Genomic DNA, 18,627 nt, shown 5'->3' on the forward strand with positions numbered 1-18,627 from the left:
GGAGGCCACATCGGGTGCAGAGGATGCAATAGATGATGTTCTTAGCCTGCTTGGCACACCCTCCTCATTCCTGAAGAAGGGCTTATGCCCGAAACGTCGATTCTCCTGTTCCCTGGATGCTGCCTGACCTGCTGCGCTTTTCCAGCAACACATTTCCAGCTCTGATCTCCAGCATCTGCAGACCTCACTTTCTCCCCATGGTAGGAAGATTGTATGAGGAAAGGCTGAGGCACTTGGGGCTGTTTTCATTGGAGAAAAGAAGGTTTGGGGGTGGCTTGATAGAGGTGTATAAGATGACTAGGGGTTTAGATAGGGTTGACCATGAGAACCTTTTTCCACATATGGAGTCAGCTATTACAAGGGGGCATAGCTTTAAATTAAGGGGTGGTAGGTATAGGACAGATGTTAGGGGTAGATTCTTTACTCAGCGAGTCGTGAGTTCATGGAATGCCCTGCCAGTAGCAGTGGTGGACTCCCCCTCTTTATGGGCATTTAAACGGGCATTGGATAGCATATGGAGGATAGTGGGCTAGTGTAGGTTAGGTGGGCTTGGATCGGCGCAACATCGAGGGCCAAAGGGACTGTACTGCGCTGTATTCTTCTATGTTCTATGTTGTATTTGATTTAATTAATAGATTTTAAATGATGAGTTCTAATCAGGAGAATGAGAAGTTTAAGTCTAAGGCCTGGACAGGCATGGCATCAAGAACAGGAGTAAAAGGCAAGTCGGATTTGATAGTGAATAAAGATGCAATTAGCTGAACAATTGAATTCATTTACGATCTGAATTCAACATTCGTTGGCTTTTCAGATATATTTCTTGAATCTCAGCAAAATCAGACTAAAAAAACTGCAGGGTAAGACCAGACACAAACCATTTTAAACTAAAAATAAAGTGAGCAACAGTAATAATCACATTTACTTGTTCCAATCAGTAATCTTTGTGCAAAATAGAAAATTTTGAGAATGCTACACTTGTGCTTTGGAGCAGATTATATTGCTTAACTAAAACCAATACGTTCCCATTCTCTGAATACCGCAAGCCTGGCTAAAGCAATGTTTGAAGCTTTATACTGGAAGGCCTCACTGGCTTCATATCGTTTATTGCTGTGCATTACCTTTCCATCCCTGTTCACCTTGGATTTTAATTCCCCGCTCCTCACATTAAAAAAAGGCCTCCCAATTGTTACCACCTAGTAGGGTCTGGCAGAGATGCCAGAGACCTAATAGAACTGGGAGCAGTGGGTTAACAATTGAAACACTTGGTAGACTCAGGTGGAGTATTGTGTACAGTTGTGGGTGTCACATCAGAAGGAAGTTGTGAATGCATTGGAGAGAATGCAGAAGCAGCTCACAAGGATGATTCTAGGAGTGAGAAACTTCAGTTATGGGAATAGATTGAAGAAATTGGGAGTGTTCTCCTTTGGAGAGAAGCCTGAGAGGAGATTTCATTAAGTTAAATAGAGTAGGTAAGAAGAAGCTGTTCTTACCCATAAAAAGAACAAGAATGAGAGGGCATAGGTTTCAAATGATGTGCAAAAGAAGCAAAAGTGATGTGAGGAAAAAAACCATTTTCAAACAATGAGTAGTTAAGGTTTGAAATGCACTGCCTGAAAATGTGCCAGAATACTCAACATTGAGTTCTCCAATTTCAAATAACCTCCCTCCCCATCCCCTGACTGCCATCCCAGTCCATCCTCCTCATTGCCACTACTCCTGGCCACCAACTGGATTCATTCCTCCCATTGACCAACCATGTCATACCCTCTACCTGTCTTCACCTATCCCTACTTCACCACCCTGCCCTTGCCACCCCCTTTATCTGCAGCTCCCTTTACATCCAGCCCTAGTCCTGAAGAAGGGTTACACCTGAAACATTGACTTCTCCACCACCTGATGCTGCCTGGCTTGCTGTGTTCTTCCAGCCTCCTGCCTATCTGCTTTGGAAATGTGGTAAAGGCAGGTTCAATTGAGACATTCAAGAGGACATTGAATGATTATTTGGATAGAAATAGCGTGCAAGGGTCCCGAAAAGGCAGGAGATTGGTAGTAGGTAATGATGTTCATTTGAAGAGCTGGTGAACACAATATAGGTTCAAGTATCCTCTTCCAGTGATGTAACAATTCTGTGATTATATGGACAGATATAGGCAAAGGGCTCTATGGTACCCCGGCTGTGTCCCTGCCACTGAACTAGAAGCTCTGCATTCATATCCCATCTGCTCTAAAGGTATGTTACACCATGCCTGATCAGATTGATTTAAAAATGTCAATCCAGTTAATTGGTGTTGTGGGTTTTTGTGATTTGTGGTTTGGAACAGAACGCTGACTGAGATATGTATATACCTGGAATCTATCTGAGCAACCCTTTAACCTCTGGTGTCAAACATCAATGACCTCATTTGAGCACTCTGTACAAAACACGAGGGAGACACTACACTTAGTGAGAAAGGTTAAGTAAGAAAAAACTGCTTATTGTTTGTAACCTTTGGAGAAAACAAATCTCATATTAACTAACCAGTTCCTGCCTTCTCTAAGGATGAATCAATTCATTTTATATATTAACATTTGACCATTTAGAGGAACTTGCCTTCTGGATCATTTCTGTGGGAAAGTGGTCAAATGGCGGCACAATTTGATGAACCAAATTGGTAATCTTGTGCTTAAATCTTCTTTATGAAGTGCACCAGACAGTCGATTGTGTTTTCTAGCAGATAGGGATTCCGCATAGAAATTGTGGGTGTAATTTAATCGCAGATTATTGGGCAGGATGCAGAGACTGGGCCCTCTTAAATGTGGGAGCAGGGACCCATCAGATTTCATGTGGCAAGAAACCCTCCTGGGTGGCATAGTGGCTCAGTGGTTAGCACTGCTGCCTCACAATGCCAGAAAGCCTGTTTTTTTTCCACCTTCGATAGTCCATGTGGAGTTTGTACACTCTCCCCATGACTAGTTGGGTTTCCTGTGTGTACTCTTGTTTTCTTGAACAGTCCAAAGATGTACAGGTTAGGTTGATCGGCCAAACTAAATTTTCCATAGTGACAAGAGATGTGCAAGCTATATGGATTAGCCAAGGGAAATGCAGGGTTACAGGGATAGAGTGGCAAGAGGGGCTCTGAGTGCAATGCTTTTTGGAGGATCAGTATGGGCTAAATGGCCTCCTTTCACACTGCAGTGAGTCTGTGATTCAGATGGAGGCAGGGATAAGCCAATGTGGGAAATTTGTCCACTTCCAGTGGGACCTCAATCAGACTCATTATTAAACAAATTGACACCAATTATTCTTGAATCTGTTGGCATTTAGCAGTGACTCAGGGTTTAAATGTCAATAGCACAGCATTCTCTGCCTCTCAATGGCTGCCTAGCAGTTGTTGATGGGATTGGATGTGACTATGTAGTGATTCCTCTGTTGGGTGCCAATTGCCCAAAGCTGCTTTATGCCAACTCATAAATACCGGACCAGCCAGCAATGTCCTTATCCGTTCTTGCCTCCAACTCTCTTGCAACCCCTTCCCCTTTACCCAATCCAGCCTTTACTCATGAGAGTTGATGGGATCCAGCAATAGTCCCTGACTCAGTCCGCCTCAGAATGCCAACAGCTGCTGCAAGCAGGATTTCCACCTCTAAAATCCAGGGGGCATTCTAATGTTGTTCAGTTATGTGTATGACAGGCAGTTAACTTGGTTACATTTTCATCTTGAAACTCTTGCAGTGAACAGAAACTAAAGGAAGATGGAGGAGAGTCTTGTGAAACAAATGGCCATCACTTGGAAGAACAGTTAATGGCATTTATCATCTGATGGTTTAAGTTGTGCCTCTTGGTAGTTGTAAATTAAAATGGCATTCAGTTCCCACAAGATGGGAAAGAAAAATAACTTGAATAATGGAAATGTATCTTTTTCTTGGCTCTCACTAATTTTAATATTTATGCACATTGTTTGGTATCTTCTGGAAAGAGAAGTAAGGTTATTAATACTGATGATGGAGTACAGAATTTGTTTAAATGCATTGATACAGCTGGATTCTCTCAAACTAACAACATAAAAACTGGATATTTTTCAAAAGCATCATGTAGTATTTAAAAAAATATATTTTACTCAAATAAGTGAACTAAACTGGGAAACTTGGTTAGGTGCTGCATACCCCTGAACATACCAACTGCTCATAAACCAGGCTGTTCCTTCGCTTCATGTTGATCCTATCCACACACAATTGGCCTGAACTTCTCACTGCCCAAAGTTTCTGAACCAAAATTCTAAATGCCTCACTCCAGAGTCTAGCAAAAGACTAGAAGAAAACAGCAAGCCAGGCAGCATCAGGAGGTGGAGAAGTTTCTGGTATAACCCTTCTTCAAGACTGGGGGTGGGTGTATTGGGAGCTGCAGATAAAGTGGGTGGCAGGGGTAGGGTGGTGAAGTGGAGATAGGTGAAGACAAGTAGAGGGTACAACCTGGTTGGTCAGTGGAAGGACTGAATCTGGTTGGTGAGAGGGAACAGTAGAAGGAAGGGGGAGGGGCTCAGAAGGAGTTAGGGGCTGAGAAGGGAGGTTATTTGAAATTGGAGAACTCAATGTTGAGTCCTCCAGGCTGTAGGCTGCCCAGGCGGAAGATGAGGTGTTGTTCCTCCAATTTGTAATTTAGTTTGTTGTGGCAATGGAGAAGGCCAAGGATGGTCATGTTGGAAAGGGAGTTGCAAGCGGAATAAAAATGGGTAGTGACTGCGAGGTCCAGTCAGCCCCTGCAGACCCGGCTGAAATGCTCGGTGAACCATTCCCTAAGTTTAGGTTTGGTCTCCCTGATGTAGAGATGAAGACATCTGGAGTGCCTGATATAGTAAACTAGGTTGGAAGAGAGGCAGGTGAACTTCTGTCTCACCTAGAAGGACTGGTTGGTACCTTGGATGGAGGTGAGGGAGCTGGTGTAGTGGCAGGCTTTGCAAGGCCTGCTGGTACATCACTCCTGAGTATGTCAGATTTGAGAGAGGATACTAGCAATGTCAGAATGTAGCAATGCATTGGGAACACACAGAGATGGCGGCTATTCATATCTTGCGCTTGAAAGGTTGGAAAGGTTATTTTCACTAGGAAATGTGATCTACATTTTCTCAGTTTCAGTTTTGTAGATGTTGCTTCTTGCTGTTGGCTGATAATCTTGTGGATCAATCACCTAATTGGATAGCTCATTTGAAGAGTCAGCCCAGGCACAATGGCCCAAGTGGCTTCTTTCTGTGCTATTTGATTTTATTCTATGATATTACTTCCCACGACAAAATGCTTCATTTTTAATTTTTTGCATCATTTAAAAAAATACATTTTATTCATGGTTTTACAGGATATTACAAGTAGGAAAAGTGGAATGTAAAATTATCGTCAGCAGTAACAAAAAGTGGATAGTTGACAATGAAATTGATAGCCCAGTAAGTCAATGTAATGTTCTTTGGAAGGTCATTGTATTATTGCTTTTGATACCAGTTGTTTACAGAAAGTCATAAAAACTTGTAAGAATGTGGAACTATTTTTCCATCAGTAACCACTGTATGGTGTGTCCAATGGATGGTTAATCAGGAACAACTATTTACACACGGTCGCAATCCTTCTCTGACACCAAAGACTAACTCTATGGATTCCGTTGGGGAGCACAGTAGGATAGTTTAGGCATGGGACTGCAACATCACCAGCTCAATTCTCTGGTCTACACTTTGTGCATGTCGCTTCTAACTGTGACTGTGTAATTTTTTTTTAAAATTCAGTTTTCTGTCCAAAGGCAGATCTGAGGTACACAGCGTCACATTTTGGGCCAGATGGCAGATCCTGAATTGAACCCTAGCTGCAGTGGGCTTCAGACTCCATGATACTGACATTAATCTGATCCAAGCCAGTTGTGCAAACCAACCAGCCCTGAAAGGAATCTAACTTGCTATGGCAACATATATTTAACCTGCACGTTTGAAGCCTGGAGCTTCTGGATAGTGTGGTTGAAGTTCCAATTTCCTTCCATCTCATGGCTAAGCAGAAATTTCTCCTTCTCTTACTGACTGCCATTGTGTGTGTTGGAAGGATTTACAGATTGCTAATCCACATTAGCAATCTGTTTGGCCACATTAAGGATACTCCTTCTGTGACTGCCAATTTCCAGAGGAAAGAGCTTTGGGATGAAGCATTCTCGCTATGTTTCTTCCAGTGCTAGGAAGTAATTTCCAGAGCAGATAAGAATTTTTAAAGCCTTGAATACAAACAACATTGAGGGCGCACTCCCAAAAGCTCCTGTCCTTGATTAATTAAAATGCAAGCTTAATACAATCCGTAAAGAAATTGTTTCGTGGGATATTTACACATTGCACTCCTAATTAACAGAATTCTAACCTGATATGCTGTTGTTACATAGACCTGCCTTCATGACAGTCTTTGAGCCAGAAAATTTCCAGGATTCCAGTATTGAAATAAAAGCTGATAATCTATCACTATCCGTTCATTCATAAATTCTGCTTAAAGCACATTTCTCTCTCTTTAAGCCACAAGCTAGTCATTCCTGAAAGATTGTACGCATTGGCTTGTGATGAACAGAGCTAGAGAGTCATAGGAACAAGAAAAAGCCCCTTCAGTCCCTTGAGCCTTTTCCACTACAAAATTAGGTATTGGGCAATTTCTATCTTCCCTTGGATTTACCTGCCTTGGTTCTGCAACCCATCAAGACCTTTGACCAACAAAAAATCATAAATTCAATTTTGAGAACTTCATCAATGAATGCAGTCTGTTACAAATTGGTTTGGACATCCAATGAAGCTGTATCCTGCTGGCACGTTTTAGACACAAGTTCTTTCTATGAGCTTTCTATTTAATCCCTTAGTTGGAAACTGATTGTTTATGATTCGTTCCAGGCAGATTTTTCCAAGAGGATTGCCAGCAAAATTTACTTTTGTCACCATATTTCGCCTGAAAAGAGCCACAAGGAAGGAACATTGGCACCTTTGGCAGATTACTGACCAATCTGGTGGTGTACAGGTAAACCTTGACTGATGTGTATAAGATCCTGAACAGTTTTGATAAGGTAGACATTGGAAGGATGTTTACTGTTTTGGGTCAGTCCAGAAATAAGGCTCACTCTTTAAAAATGAGGGGTCACAGAGATTAGGAGAGAGACTTTGAAGTTTCTGCCTCTGAAGGTGATTAAGGAAGGATTATTGACTGAAATTGATAGATTATTGATGGAAAAGGGATCAAAGATTATAGGAGGGTTGGTGGGAATGTGGAATTCAAAACTCAAACAAATTAGCCATTATCTTATTGAATGACAGAGCAAGTTTGAGGAGCCAAATGGCCTACTTATACTCCTAATTTGTTCCATCAACCCTTCTCCAATAAACAAAACTCACAAATTTAGAAATCTGAACCAGAACCACAAATTGATGGATAGCCTCAGGAGGTCATTGGTTTCCATGAAGGGAATAGGTAGGGTTAAGGTTTCTACTGCAAACCCTCCTTCTCAGCACAGTTCAATTTGAGCTGCTAGTGAGAAGTTGTTGGGTGATGCAGGATACAGTGGAGGTGGAGTGGGGTAGAAGAATGTTCAAACTGAATAGTACATCAAGAGACCAATAATGGCTTCTTCAGTGATGCAGATTCTGAGTGTAAAAAGGCTAGGGAGATGGCAAGGCCAATGGATTGCTAATGAATAGTAGTCAGAAAGAGTGAGCAAAGTTTAAGAAGAGGAAGCAGAGTCAAGGAGTGAGAGGAGTCTTTCTCTGGCTATCTCATGCTCTCTCTAAGCTTTAGGGAGTCTGTCTGATGAGTGTCTCTCTTATTTTCTTCTAATTTCTTGAACTGTTTCACCTCTGTTTTCATTCGCCAAGGTACAATGTTTTAAGATGCCAATAGCTAACAGTTGTATGAGCCTCAGAGGGAAGGAAAGTTTGCAATTTTAATCCCTGCTTAAATCAATTTATTTTAACTCGGTGAATACTTGCAGTAGAATTTCTGATAGGGGAGTGCTTTAACTGCAGTTTTCAGCATTCATCTGCTAATACTGTTATCTCTAACGGCAATCCTTGTGGGACCAGAGGACATAATCTCAGAATAAGGGATCACATATTTAATATGGAGATGGGGAGGAATTTCTTCCTTCAGCGGGGAGTAAATCAGTTGAATTTTTTACTGCAACGGGCTTTCAAGGCTGAGTAATTAGTTACATTCAAGGCTGATATAGACAGATTTCTAATCAGCGAGCAAATCAAGGGAAAAAGCACAAAAGTGAAATTGAGGATTATCAAATCACCTATGATTTTTTAAATAGAATCCCTACAATGTGGAAACAGGCCCTTTGCAAAGTAACCCACCCAGACCCATTCCCCCTCCCTATTATCCTATGTGTCCCCCTGACTAATGCACCTAACCTACACATGCTTGAACACTATGGGCAATTTAGCATGGCCGATTCACCTGACCTGCACATCTTTGGTTTGTGGGAGGAAACCAGAGCACCCAGGGGAAACCCACGCAGACTGAGGGAGAATATGCAAACTCCACACAGACAGGGACCCTAGGCTGGAATCAAACCGGTGTCCCTGGCACTGTGAAGCAGCAGTGTTAACCTCTGAGCCATTTCACTGAATGTTGGAGCAGACTTGATGCATTGTATGGCAGACTTCTGCTCCTATGTGTTATCAGCATGCCATCCAATTGTGTGATTTTGCTCGCAGTGAGTGTATATTGATGAATAACTCAAAACTCACATGGCCACTGAAGCAGTGTGCTGGGGATAAGAAGACCATCAAAAAAATGTGAACCTTTTTTATATTGGACAAGAATTGTCAATGTTAAAAATAAAATGAGAAACAGTTGTTATATTCTGGGCCCCTGATTAAGCTGTACTTATTATATTATCATAGCTATCTGCTCACCACACAGCTGGCCATTCTTTAATGTATAAATCTGTACAGGAAGCGTCATCCGTCCTTGGAGGACACCATAAGTCCAATCCTGTCCATACTTGACAAGCCTTTAGTGAATAGTAAGATGTGGAAAGTATAGAGTTATCGGAACAAGAGAGGTCATTCAATTCCATCAGCCACCTCCTCCATTCTAAATCATGGATGATCAGCACCTTATTGTAATTTTGCCACATTATCTCTATATACCTCAATGTCATAAGCAATGATAAGGCATTACCATGTGTCCTCCTTCACCCACTGCCTTGAAATTCATTTATATCATCCTCATTGCCTATCTGAGCGATATCTGATCTAAAACAAAATTCAACCGTTGAATCAACTGGAGCCTCACACAGTAATATCCAACACAACAGAAGTCAGGGAGCTTTTTCATAGACACGGATAGAATTAACCCCCATTCCAACCTCCATCCCACCCAAGTTCCTCCCCAGTAAATTTCAACAATTGCCCTGAGTAATTTATCACAAGAGCTCACACAGGACAGGAGTTGATTATCACTGTGTCCTCGGGCTAATCATACTGCTATTCTTCCTTTAGGTGTCTATTTCTATCAATGGGAGCAGAAAGCTGGTGGAATTCAGTGCCATTGGGAGTTCTGGAAATAGGTTGCTTTTGACATTTAAGAAGCGGGAACTTGGTTCTCTGTTTGACCGTCACTGGCACAAGCTCTCAATCAATGTGCAATCTGGGTCAGTGTCCCTTTACAAAGACTGCAAGCTGGTTGACAGTCGACACAGTGAAGAGATAGGAAACATCGATATCTATGGGAAAACTACAATTGGAGTACGTGTTAGTGATGGGACACCTGTCGATGTAAGTAACTCCAAACCCACCAGAGGATTTCAATTTTTTTTTAATTAAGTTAAGTGATGTACCATTTTCTCTTATTAAGATGGGGATCAAATGGCATTTAAAGGAAGAGTTCATAATGATAATTAAATTGATTGGTTGAGGCAGGATGGGAAAGAAAAATCTACAATAATCTGTTTCTGACCTCTTTACATAGTTTGATCTTCAGCAAATAATGGTTTACTGCAATCCTCAACTGATAGAACTAGAGACATGCTGTGGAATGTCAGGGGGCCAGGTAAGGTTTTCAGTTTTATTTTCCAAGCCAATGTTTTAAGGAGGAATTTACACCATGCCTGCTCAGCTTACTGTATCATGAAAGGATTGCTGATTTGCATTTATTTGTCAGCCTATGATGCAGATATTGACATGTGTAAGATGCAGATGGGTGGGAGCACCAGGATATTGAAATGCAAGTGAGATTTAAAGACATGAGGGCAACGTAGAAGCATAAAAACAAAGAAACATAGAAACCTAGAAAATAGGAGCACGAGCAGACCATTTAAGCCTTTGAGTCAGCTCTGCCATTCAATATGATCATGGCTGATCATTCAACTCAATACCCTCTTCCTGCCTTTTCCCCATACCGTATGAACACTTAAGCCCTAAGAACTATATTTATTACTTTATTGAAAACATTCAATGTTTTGGCCACAAGTGCTTTCTGTGGCAGAGAATTCCACAGGCTCACTACTCTCTGAGTAAAGAAATTTCTTCTTTCCCCTACCTTAGATGGCCTACCCTGTATCTTTAGACTACCACCCAGGTTCTGAAACCCCCCATCATTAGGAACATACTTCATGAGTTTACCCTGTTATAATTTTATAGGTTTTTATGAGATTCTCCCTCCGAAAGAAAGAATTGGCGGTGTGGGAAACAAAAATGCAATGAACCAAATGTTAAATCTGAAGAAGGAGAGGACAAGAAATTAATTGGAAGTATTGGGCATCACATTTTAGGAAGGATATGAAGACAGTGCAGAGGGTACAGAAAAGATTCACAAGGATAATTTCAGGGGTGAGAAACTTGAGTTACATAGACTGCAGAAGTTGGGACTGTTTCCTGGGAGATGAGAAGACTAAGAGGGGAATTATTAAAGGATTTAAAATTGGGAAGGTGCTGGATAGTGTAGATAATGAAATACTATTCTCGTTCATGAAAGAATCAAATTTGTGGGAAAGAGGTGGAGCTGATGGAGAATGGTCCTGGCTGTGTCAACATTAGACACATTACTCTTCAGGTGGTTTGCCATTTATGGGGCCCAACTCTTGGAAGTGAGCACATTTGGATTGTGTTAAAATCTGGCCTGTGGAATCACATTGAAAAATTTGAGAGTAAAGGAAGCTAGTGAACCAGACCTGCTGTAAAATGAGCTGCCTTTTTGATTGGGATTATAGATAACATATCCACCACCATTATTTTTATTCTGTTTTCAAAGATGTTGAAGCAATGCCAGTGTCTCTACACTGCACAGACTGTGATGATTCAACAAGGCATCTAACTCCATCACCTCTCTCAAATGAATGAATAAAAAAAGTCTTTCAATCCTCTGCTAACTTGAACATTTGTTTGGGATTAATGCTGTACTATTAAACTCCACTTTCAACATGGCCTTTATCATAAGAATTTTTAAAAGGAATGCTAGTTCATGGATAAGAAAAACAATGGGAAATCATAAACCTGAGAAGGGATGGGTAATGTAGTGAGATTCTAGAGATGGTTTCTTTTCATATGTCAACAATGCTAACTTCATAATATACATTTATGTTACATTAATGAAGATGATAGCTCCATTAGGAAACCAGATTAGAAAAGAGTTCAGAATTAACGTGGGTATCAAGACTGCAGTTCAGATTCTCCGATGTGTTCACCCGGTTGGCTATGTTCCTCTCTGGGACTGGACAAAACATCTGAATGTATGGTAAAAATCATCTTTATCCTCAAAAACAACCCTTCCCCGAGAAGGGGGAGCAATGGTGCAGGTGGAGCCTGAGATAATGTTTCAAATCATATTTATTAATTAACATAGTGTAGTAAAACCATTGGATGAACACATGCCTCTGACTATCGGCTGTGATAGTTTAGAAGCCTCGGTGTGATATTGTTGAAAGAGAGGTGTACTAGAGGACAAAATAACATTAGCAGGATTAATCTCAACTGATGGGAGTAAAAAGATGCCAACAAATGCAGAGACTGTTCATGATATAACTGCTTATTGAGTTGATAAATGAAGCATAAAATTTTAACACTTGCAGTGCTCATCAGAAGATGGCTTCTCTGATGCTAAGGTGACATCAAACAATCTTCTCAGACAGAGATCTCCTCAATCAAAACTGAAAACTGACAGTCAGAAGGTGAGACTCTGGGATTTTGGCTCTGGATCTAACCCTAACCTTGACCCTGTCCCCATCCCTATCTCTATCCCTAACCATGACTGCTTGGCAATGGTTGCAACTCAAGTTGCATTTCTTTTAGATATTAGCATTCCAAGAACTTTACTGGGAAAAGCTTGAGACCAGAGCAGACTCACCAACTGATGAATAAAATGACCAACCTGGTGCATTGAGCTTGACAGAACAGTAGTTAGAACAGCAGTTTGTGGAGATGAGTGCAAGTCTAGCAGTGAAGTCCACATTTTATAATGGGTAATAACAAGCTGACCTCTACTATAAATGTTGACCTTTCACTTGATTTGTTTCAAGTTAAAGAAATCATAAACAAATCTCCAGTGGATTTTGAAATTCTATGGTCGTGTAATAAAAGGAATACTGAATTCATCCAGGATTTGTTTTTGGAGGCAAAGTATGGGAAAGGATTTATCAAAATCCAAGAGTCTGTTATAAAAGATTTAATAGCAGTGCACTCGACAAACAGTGACAGGACCAGATAGAGTCAGCACGCATTTATGAAGGGGGAATCATGCTTGTCAATTCTAGAAGTCTTCAAGAATGTAACCTATAAAGTTGATAAGGGGGAGCCAGTGGATTGCATAACACTTCAATCAAGTTTCACATAAGAGATTAATATGTGGCATTATAGTGTAATCAGATGGATAGGGAACAAATGGGTGGGCAGGAAACAAAGTGTAGGAATAAATGGGTAATTTCCAAGTGGCAGCTGGTGACTAGTGGGGTACCACAGAGACCAGTGCTTGGACTCCAGCTATTCACAACTTATATTAGCAATATAGATAAGGGAACTAAATGCAAAATCTCCACGTTTTCAGATGACACAAAACTGGACAGGAGGATGAACTGTGAAGAAGTTGCAGAGATGTTTCAATGTTGTTTTTCATGAGATTAGATTCTCTACAGTGTGGAAACAGGTCATTTGGCCCAACAAGTCCACACTGACCCTCCAAAGAGTAACCCACCCAGACCCATTCCCATCTTTTTACCCCTGACTAATGCACCTAACACTATGGGCAATTTAGCATGGCCAATTCACCTGACCTGCACATCTTTGGATTGTGGGAGGAAACCCACAGGGAGAACATGCAAACTCCCACCTGCCAACACCCAGCCCATATCCCTCCAAACCTTTCCTGGCACTGTGAGGCAGCAGTGCTAACCACTGAGCTATTGTGCTGCCCTGCAAGTTGAGTGAGTGAGCAAATGCATGGCAGAGTCAGCATAACGTAGTTAAGTGTGAGGTTATTTACTTTGGTATCAAAAACAAGAAATATTATCTGAATGGCAAAACATTAGGAAAGGAGGAGGTGCAACAAGAGCTGCTTGTCCTTGTACATAGTCGCTGAAAGTAAGTATGAAGGTTCAGCAGGTGGTGAAGAAGGCAAATGGCATGTTGGTCTTTGTAGCAAGAAGATTTGAATACAGGAGCAGGGATATTTTGCTTCAATTATATCGTACCTTTTTATGACCACACCTGGAGTGTTATATGCAGTTTTTCTCTCCTCATCTGAAGAAGGACAATCTGGCTAGGGAGGGAGTTTACTAGATTGATGCCTGGGATGACAGGAGTGGCTTATGAAGACAGACTGGATCAGTTAGGACCCCATCAGTGGAGTTTAGCAGAATAAAGGATCTTGTAGAAATCTATAAAATTCTATTTGACAAGGTAAATGCAGGAAGGTTCTTGGTGACCAGGGATTCAAGAATCGGGGATACAGTCTGAAGAAAATGGGAAGGCTATTTACAGCTGAGATGAAGAGAAATTGCTTCATCCAGAGAGTAGTGAGCCAGTGGATTTTGTGGTCACAGAAAACAGTTGAAGTCAAAACTTTGAATGTTTTCAAGAAGGATTTATATATAGTTGTTAGGTCTAAAGGGATCAAAGTGTTTGCAGAGGTAACAGAAACAAGATACTGAATTGCATGACCAGCCATGATCATATTGAATGCCTAAGCAGGCTCAAAGGGCCAAATGGCTTACTGCTGCTCCTATTTTGTAAGTTTTTATATGGCTGTAGATGCTAAATAGACCCATTCTCACATTTGTATTCCTGCTGGAAGTGAGGTTTTCAATATAAGTGCGATCCAGAAAAGAATATTTTGTTACTTTTATGACACAAGAAGTCCCAGTACCTATTCTTGGATCCTGAGATTAGTTCCATGGTGATTACAAAATGAGAACGTAGAATAATGATGTTAACATCAGAGGTATGTATAATGATGATTTTTTTTTTATTCATTCATGGAATGTGGGCACCACTGACTGGGTCAGCATTTAAATGGGTATATGAACAGGAAGGGTTTGGAGGGATATGGGCTGGGTGTTGGCAGGTGGGACTAGATTGGGTTAGGATATCTGGTTGGCATGGACGAGTTGGACCAAAGGGTCTGTTTCCGTGCTGTACATCTTTATGACTTTGACTCTATGTCCCATCCTTAATTGCCCAAACAGCAGTTAAGAGTCAACTGCATTGCTATGGACCTGGAATCACATGTTGACCAGACTGGGTAAATACTGCAGATTTCCTTTACCTAAAGGGTAGTAGTGAACCAAATGTGTTTTTCTTTACAACAATTGACATAGACTAATGTTTAATTCAAGATTCCTTGTCAAATTAATGAATTCAAATGTCACTATTTATTAGCCTGAAGTTCTTGAATTATTAGCCCATTGTGCCACCATCTCCCCCGATGTAATATTGGGGTCACAATATTAGGTAAAACAGACTGGAAAGCAACAGACTTCTTGCAGAAAGTTTTGGGGACTTCAGCACTTTTTATTTTGGAAGTCTAAATAGAGTTGAACTCCAAACATGCAATCAAACGGACAAGATTAGACAGAATCTAATCTTGCTGACCATGCTTACAGCCAAACTATAACAAGTTTTGCTTTGTATTGCATGTGACATGGCTGTTCAGCAGCAGTGAATCATGGAAAATAAAAAGATAGTCTTTGATGAGAAGTGAGATGATTATTGTGTCTGTGTTTTGTCAATATGTTCAGAAAAGTGCAAATCTAATCATTACCACTTCAACGTTAACAAAGAACAAACTGTCGATGTACTCTGCTTCTTTATTGTCACAAATACTGAACACTGACCAAAATAAACAGAGATACATGTTCTTTTACTATTTGTAGTTGGATGGTAAGTTACATAATGGTCATTATGAAGTGAAGATCACTTCCTTTCATTGGTACAGTTAAGTAGATAAGCCTAAGAAGTGGGGAATACTTGGAGGAGAGAATTTAACTCTTCATCTCTTCCATGTCAGACTGGATGTTAACTCCAGAATAACAATACACAATTTAGCAACAGCACAAAGAGCACAGGAAGCTGACTCCACATGGGATCATGCACCACTGTCCTGCTCCTCCACTATCCGGACGGATTGGAAATCCACATTTACCTTTGGTAGAGCTCCCTCAGTGTCAATGCAGAATCACAGGGTGGTGTTTGTTTAATAGGTCCAGTGAAGCATAGCCAGTGTGACAGTGGTGAGAGGTGTGGTGGTGAGTAGAGGACTTAATTACAGTTTCCCAGTTTTGGGTAGAGATTATGAGGTAAAGTGGTGTGCCGACACTGGAGCGACAAACACACTGCCGATAGACAGGAATCTATTTACCATTGATTTGCAAACAGCTTACACTTATTAATTGGGAAATACTGCAACTTCCATCCTACCTTCAAGACTAAGCCAGTGATTCACGGGCAGCTCACGTCCATCGTTCCAGACACCTGGAGAAGTGGTGAACGGCAGATAAGGTTGTTCAATGTTTGGAGCTGAATAGCACAAGGGAGAAGACTAGTAGTTGCTGTATCAACTCTCATTGCTTTTTCAGAAAGTACAGATCCAATCAGAATCATTTGCAATATAAATGCATTTTTCCTCCTCTCCTTCTAGATACTGAGGAAATAATCTTTAATCTGTGCCACCCTGAATGTAGAAAGAGATTTTGGTGCTCAGTCAAAATGTCTCATAATTTTAAGCAAATCTGTTAAATCTTTCTTTAACTTCCCCTGTTCGAAGGGGAACAATCCCATCATTTCCAATCCCTAATCCGTCTGCTATGCTTTGTGCCCTCTTCAAGGTCTTGACATTCTGCCTAGAATCTACTTAAACTCGAGCTATACATTATTCATTGGCCTTAGGTTGGAGAGTGAAATTTAAACAGTAATTACTTAAGTGCTGACTCTTTATCCTTCTGTGTGTCCATCTTCATACTTTCCTTTTTAATTTTTTTTTGTTGATCTTGGAGCTGTGATGACAGACACCAGCAGATGGTTAGCTCCTGCTAACACACCATGTAATGAGACTGGTATTAATTTCAGGACTTACATTAATCACAGTTACAGAACTTTTATGTTATGTCATTAGATCAATTAAATGAATTCTATGCCATAACCCGATAACCTCATAAGTCAGACAGTGGCAACGTCAAAGCAAATCGAACTGGAGAGAGATACATTGCACGGTCGAGTAATTTGGATAATGTAATCCCAAAAATGGAAATTGACTTGAATAATGAATCTCACAAGATCCCTGAGAGCTGAATAAAACTATTGAAGTTTTCAGTAACAGTTATTTTCTGAACTCATGGTTATTAAACAAACTTTACTCCTTTGCCTTGAGCTTGTCTTTCTGATGGCTGTCACAGTATATTCACCCTGTGATGTCAGCTCCTTCCACAAGCATGCAGGTTGATGCTATCCACTATGACTGCTACGAGAACAGGTGATCTGGCCTAGGAGGTAACACTAAACTTAGAGGAATTTTAAACTGTGAGGAAGAGAGTGTAGAGCTCCAAAAGGACATTGACAATTTGGTGGAGTGGGTGGCAAGCTGGAAAATAAGGTTCAATGTAGAGAAGTTGAGGTGATGCACTTTGACAGGAAGAATATTAAAAAACAATTTTAAATAAGGGGTGCAATTCTAAAGGGATTACAGGAACAGAGGGACCTGGGAGTATATGCACACAGATCATTGAAGGTGGCAGGACTGCTGAGCAGATAATAAAACATGCACTGTGCTCAGATTTATTAATAGGACATAGATTACGAGAGCAAGGAGGTGATGTAGAACTTACACGAGGCACTTATTAGACCTCAAACATAAAACAAACAAACTGAAGATGTTGAAATTTGAAACAAAAACAAATTGCTGGAGAAACTCATCAGGTTTGACAACATGTGTGGAGAAACTGAGTTAATGTTTTGAGTCCAGTGATTTTTTCAAAACTGGTAGCACCTAGGGAAAAGTAGTATTCACATTGGTGACAGGAGAGGAACTGAGGTGGTGGAGATGTTTGGCATGGGGAAAGAATAAGCAGAGAGGTGGAGGTGGAATTCAGAGAGAGAGAAAGGAAAAAAGTTAGGCAGACAAAAGGATTGTTGATAGTAAACCAAGCAAGAAGAGAAGCTGGATAGATAATGGTCATGATAAATGGATTAAAATGGGTTGTCTGTGCTGAAAGCAATCCATGTCATTTCAGGAGCTGTGGTATGGGGTGGGTAAAAGGCATAGAAGGAGCTGATTAGGCTATAAGATTATTTAACTCAATATGTAGTCCTGAATGCTGTCAGGTTCATCAGCAGAACTTGAGATGTTGTTCCCCAGCTTACACTAAGCCTTGTTGGAGAAAGCCCAGGATAGAAATGTTGATCAGCAAATATGGTGGTATCTGGTAGTATCAGGCAATTGGAAACTCGGGGTCTTTTTTGTAGACAGAATATAAGTGTTCTGCAAAGCAGTTACCCAGTCGGGTTTTTTTGTCTCCTAAATGTAGAGGAAACTACATTTTGAGTGTATACAGTAGACTAGATTGATTGAAGTCTAGACAAAATGTTACTTCACCTGGAAGGTGAGTCAGAAGCCTTAAAAAGTGAGAATGGAGGAGGTGTTGCAAAATCTATGATTGCATGGGAAGATGCCATAGGGATGTGGGGCAAGTGTTGGGAGTGGAGTAGGAGTGGATCAGAATATCCCAAGGGGAAAATTGTCCCTACAAAATGCTGAGGGGAGCAGAATATTTGTCTGGTGGTGGCCTCCTCCTGAAGGTGGTGGAAATGGCAGCTGATGATCTTTTGGATGCAGGTGCGATGGAAAGTAAGGACAGGGAATCCTCTTGGTGTTGTGGGAAGGAAGAGAAAGGGTGAGAGCAGAAGTCTGGGAAATGGGTTGAATATGGCTAAAGGCTCTGTCAATCATGATAGTAAGGAATCCTCAGTTAAGCAAAAAGTGGACATTTCTGAGGCACCATATGAAAGGTAGCATCATCAGGACTGATGCAACAGAGATGGAGAAATAGGGAATGGGATGGAAGCAGTGTGTTAGGATGTATAATGGCAGGGAAGGAATGTCTAGATTCTCTTAGAAGCAACAGGTGTAACACTACATATGACAATACCAATAAAAACATATGTT

General features: G+C 40.9%; 1 protein-coding gene across 2 annotated transcripts in view; it reads left to right on the plus strand.

Moving 5' to 3' along the window:
- Nucleotides 1-18,627, plus strand: part of LOC122543221 (collagen alpha-1(XIX) chain) — a 412,403-nt gene that overhangs the window by 57,530 nt on the left and 336,246 nt on the right. For both annotated transcript variants that reach the window (XM_043681707.1, XM_043681699.1), the window contains exons 5-8: nucleotides 6,876-6,999; nucleotides 9,483-9,758; nucleotides 9,952-10,032; nucleotides 12,050-12,148. In XM_043681707.1, the coding sequence (XP_043537642.1) occupies nucleotides 6,876-6,999; nucleotides 9,483-9,758; nucleotides 9,952-10,032; nucleotides 12,050-12,148 (580 nt within the window). The remainder of the gene's footprint in view (nucleotides 1-6,875; nucleotides 7,000-9,482; nucleotides 9,759-9,951; nucleotides 10,033-12,049; nucleotides 12,149-18,627) is intronic.

Source organism: Chiloscyllium plagiosum, chromosome 3 (assembly GCF_004010195.1).
Source record: "Chiloscyllium plagiosum isolate BGI_BamShark_2017 chromosome 3, ASM401019v2, whole genome shotgun sequence".
NCBI classification, from domain to species: Eukaryota; Metazoa; Chordata; class Chondrichthyes; order Orectolobiformes; family Hemiscylliidae; genus Chiloscyllium; species Chiloscyllium plagiosum.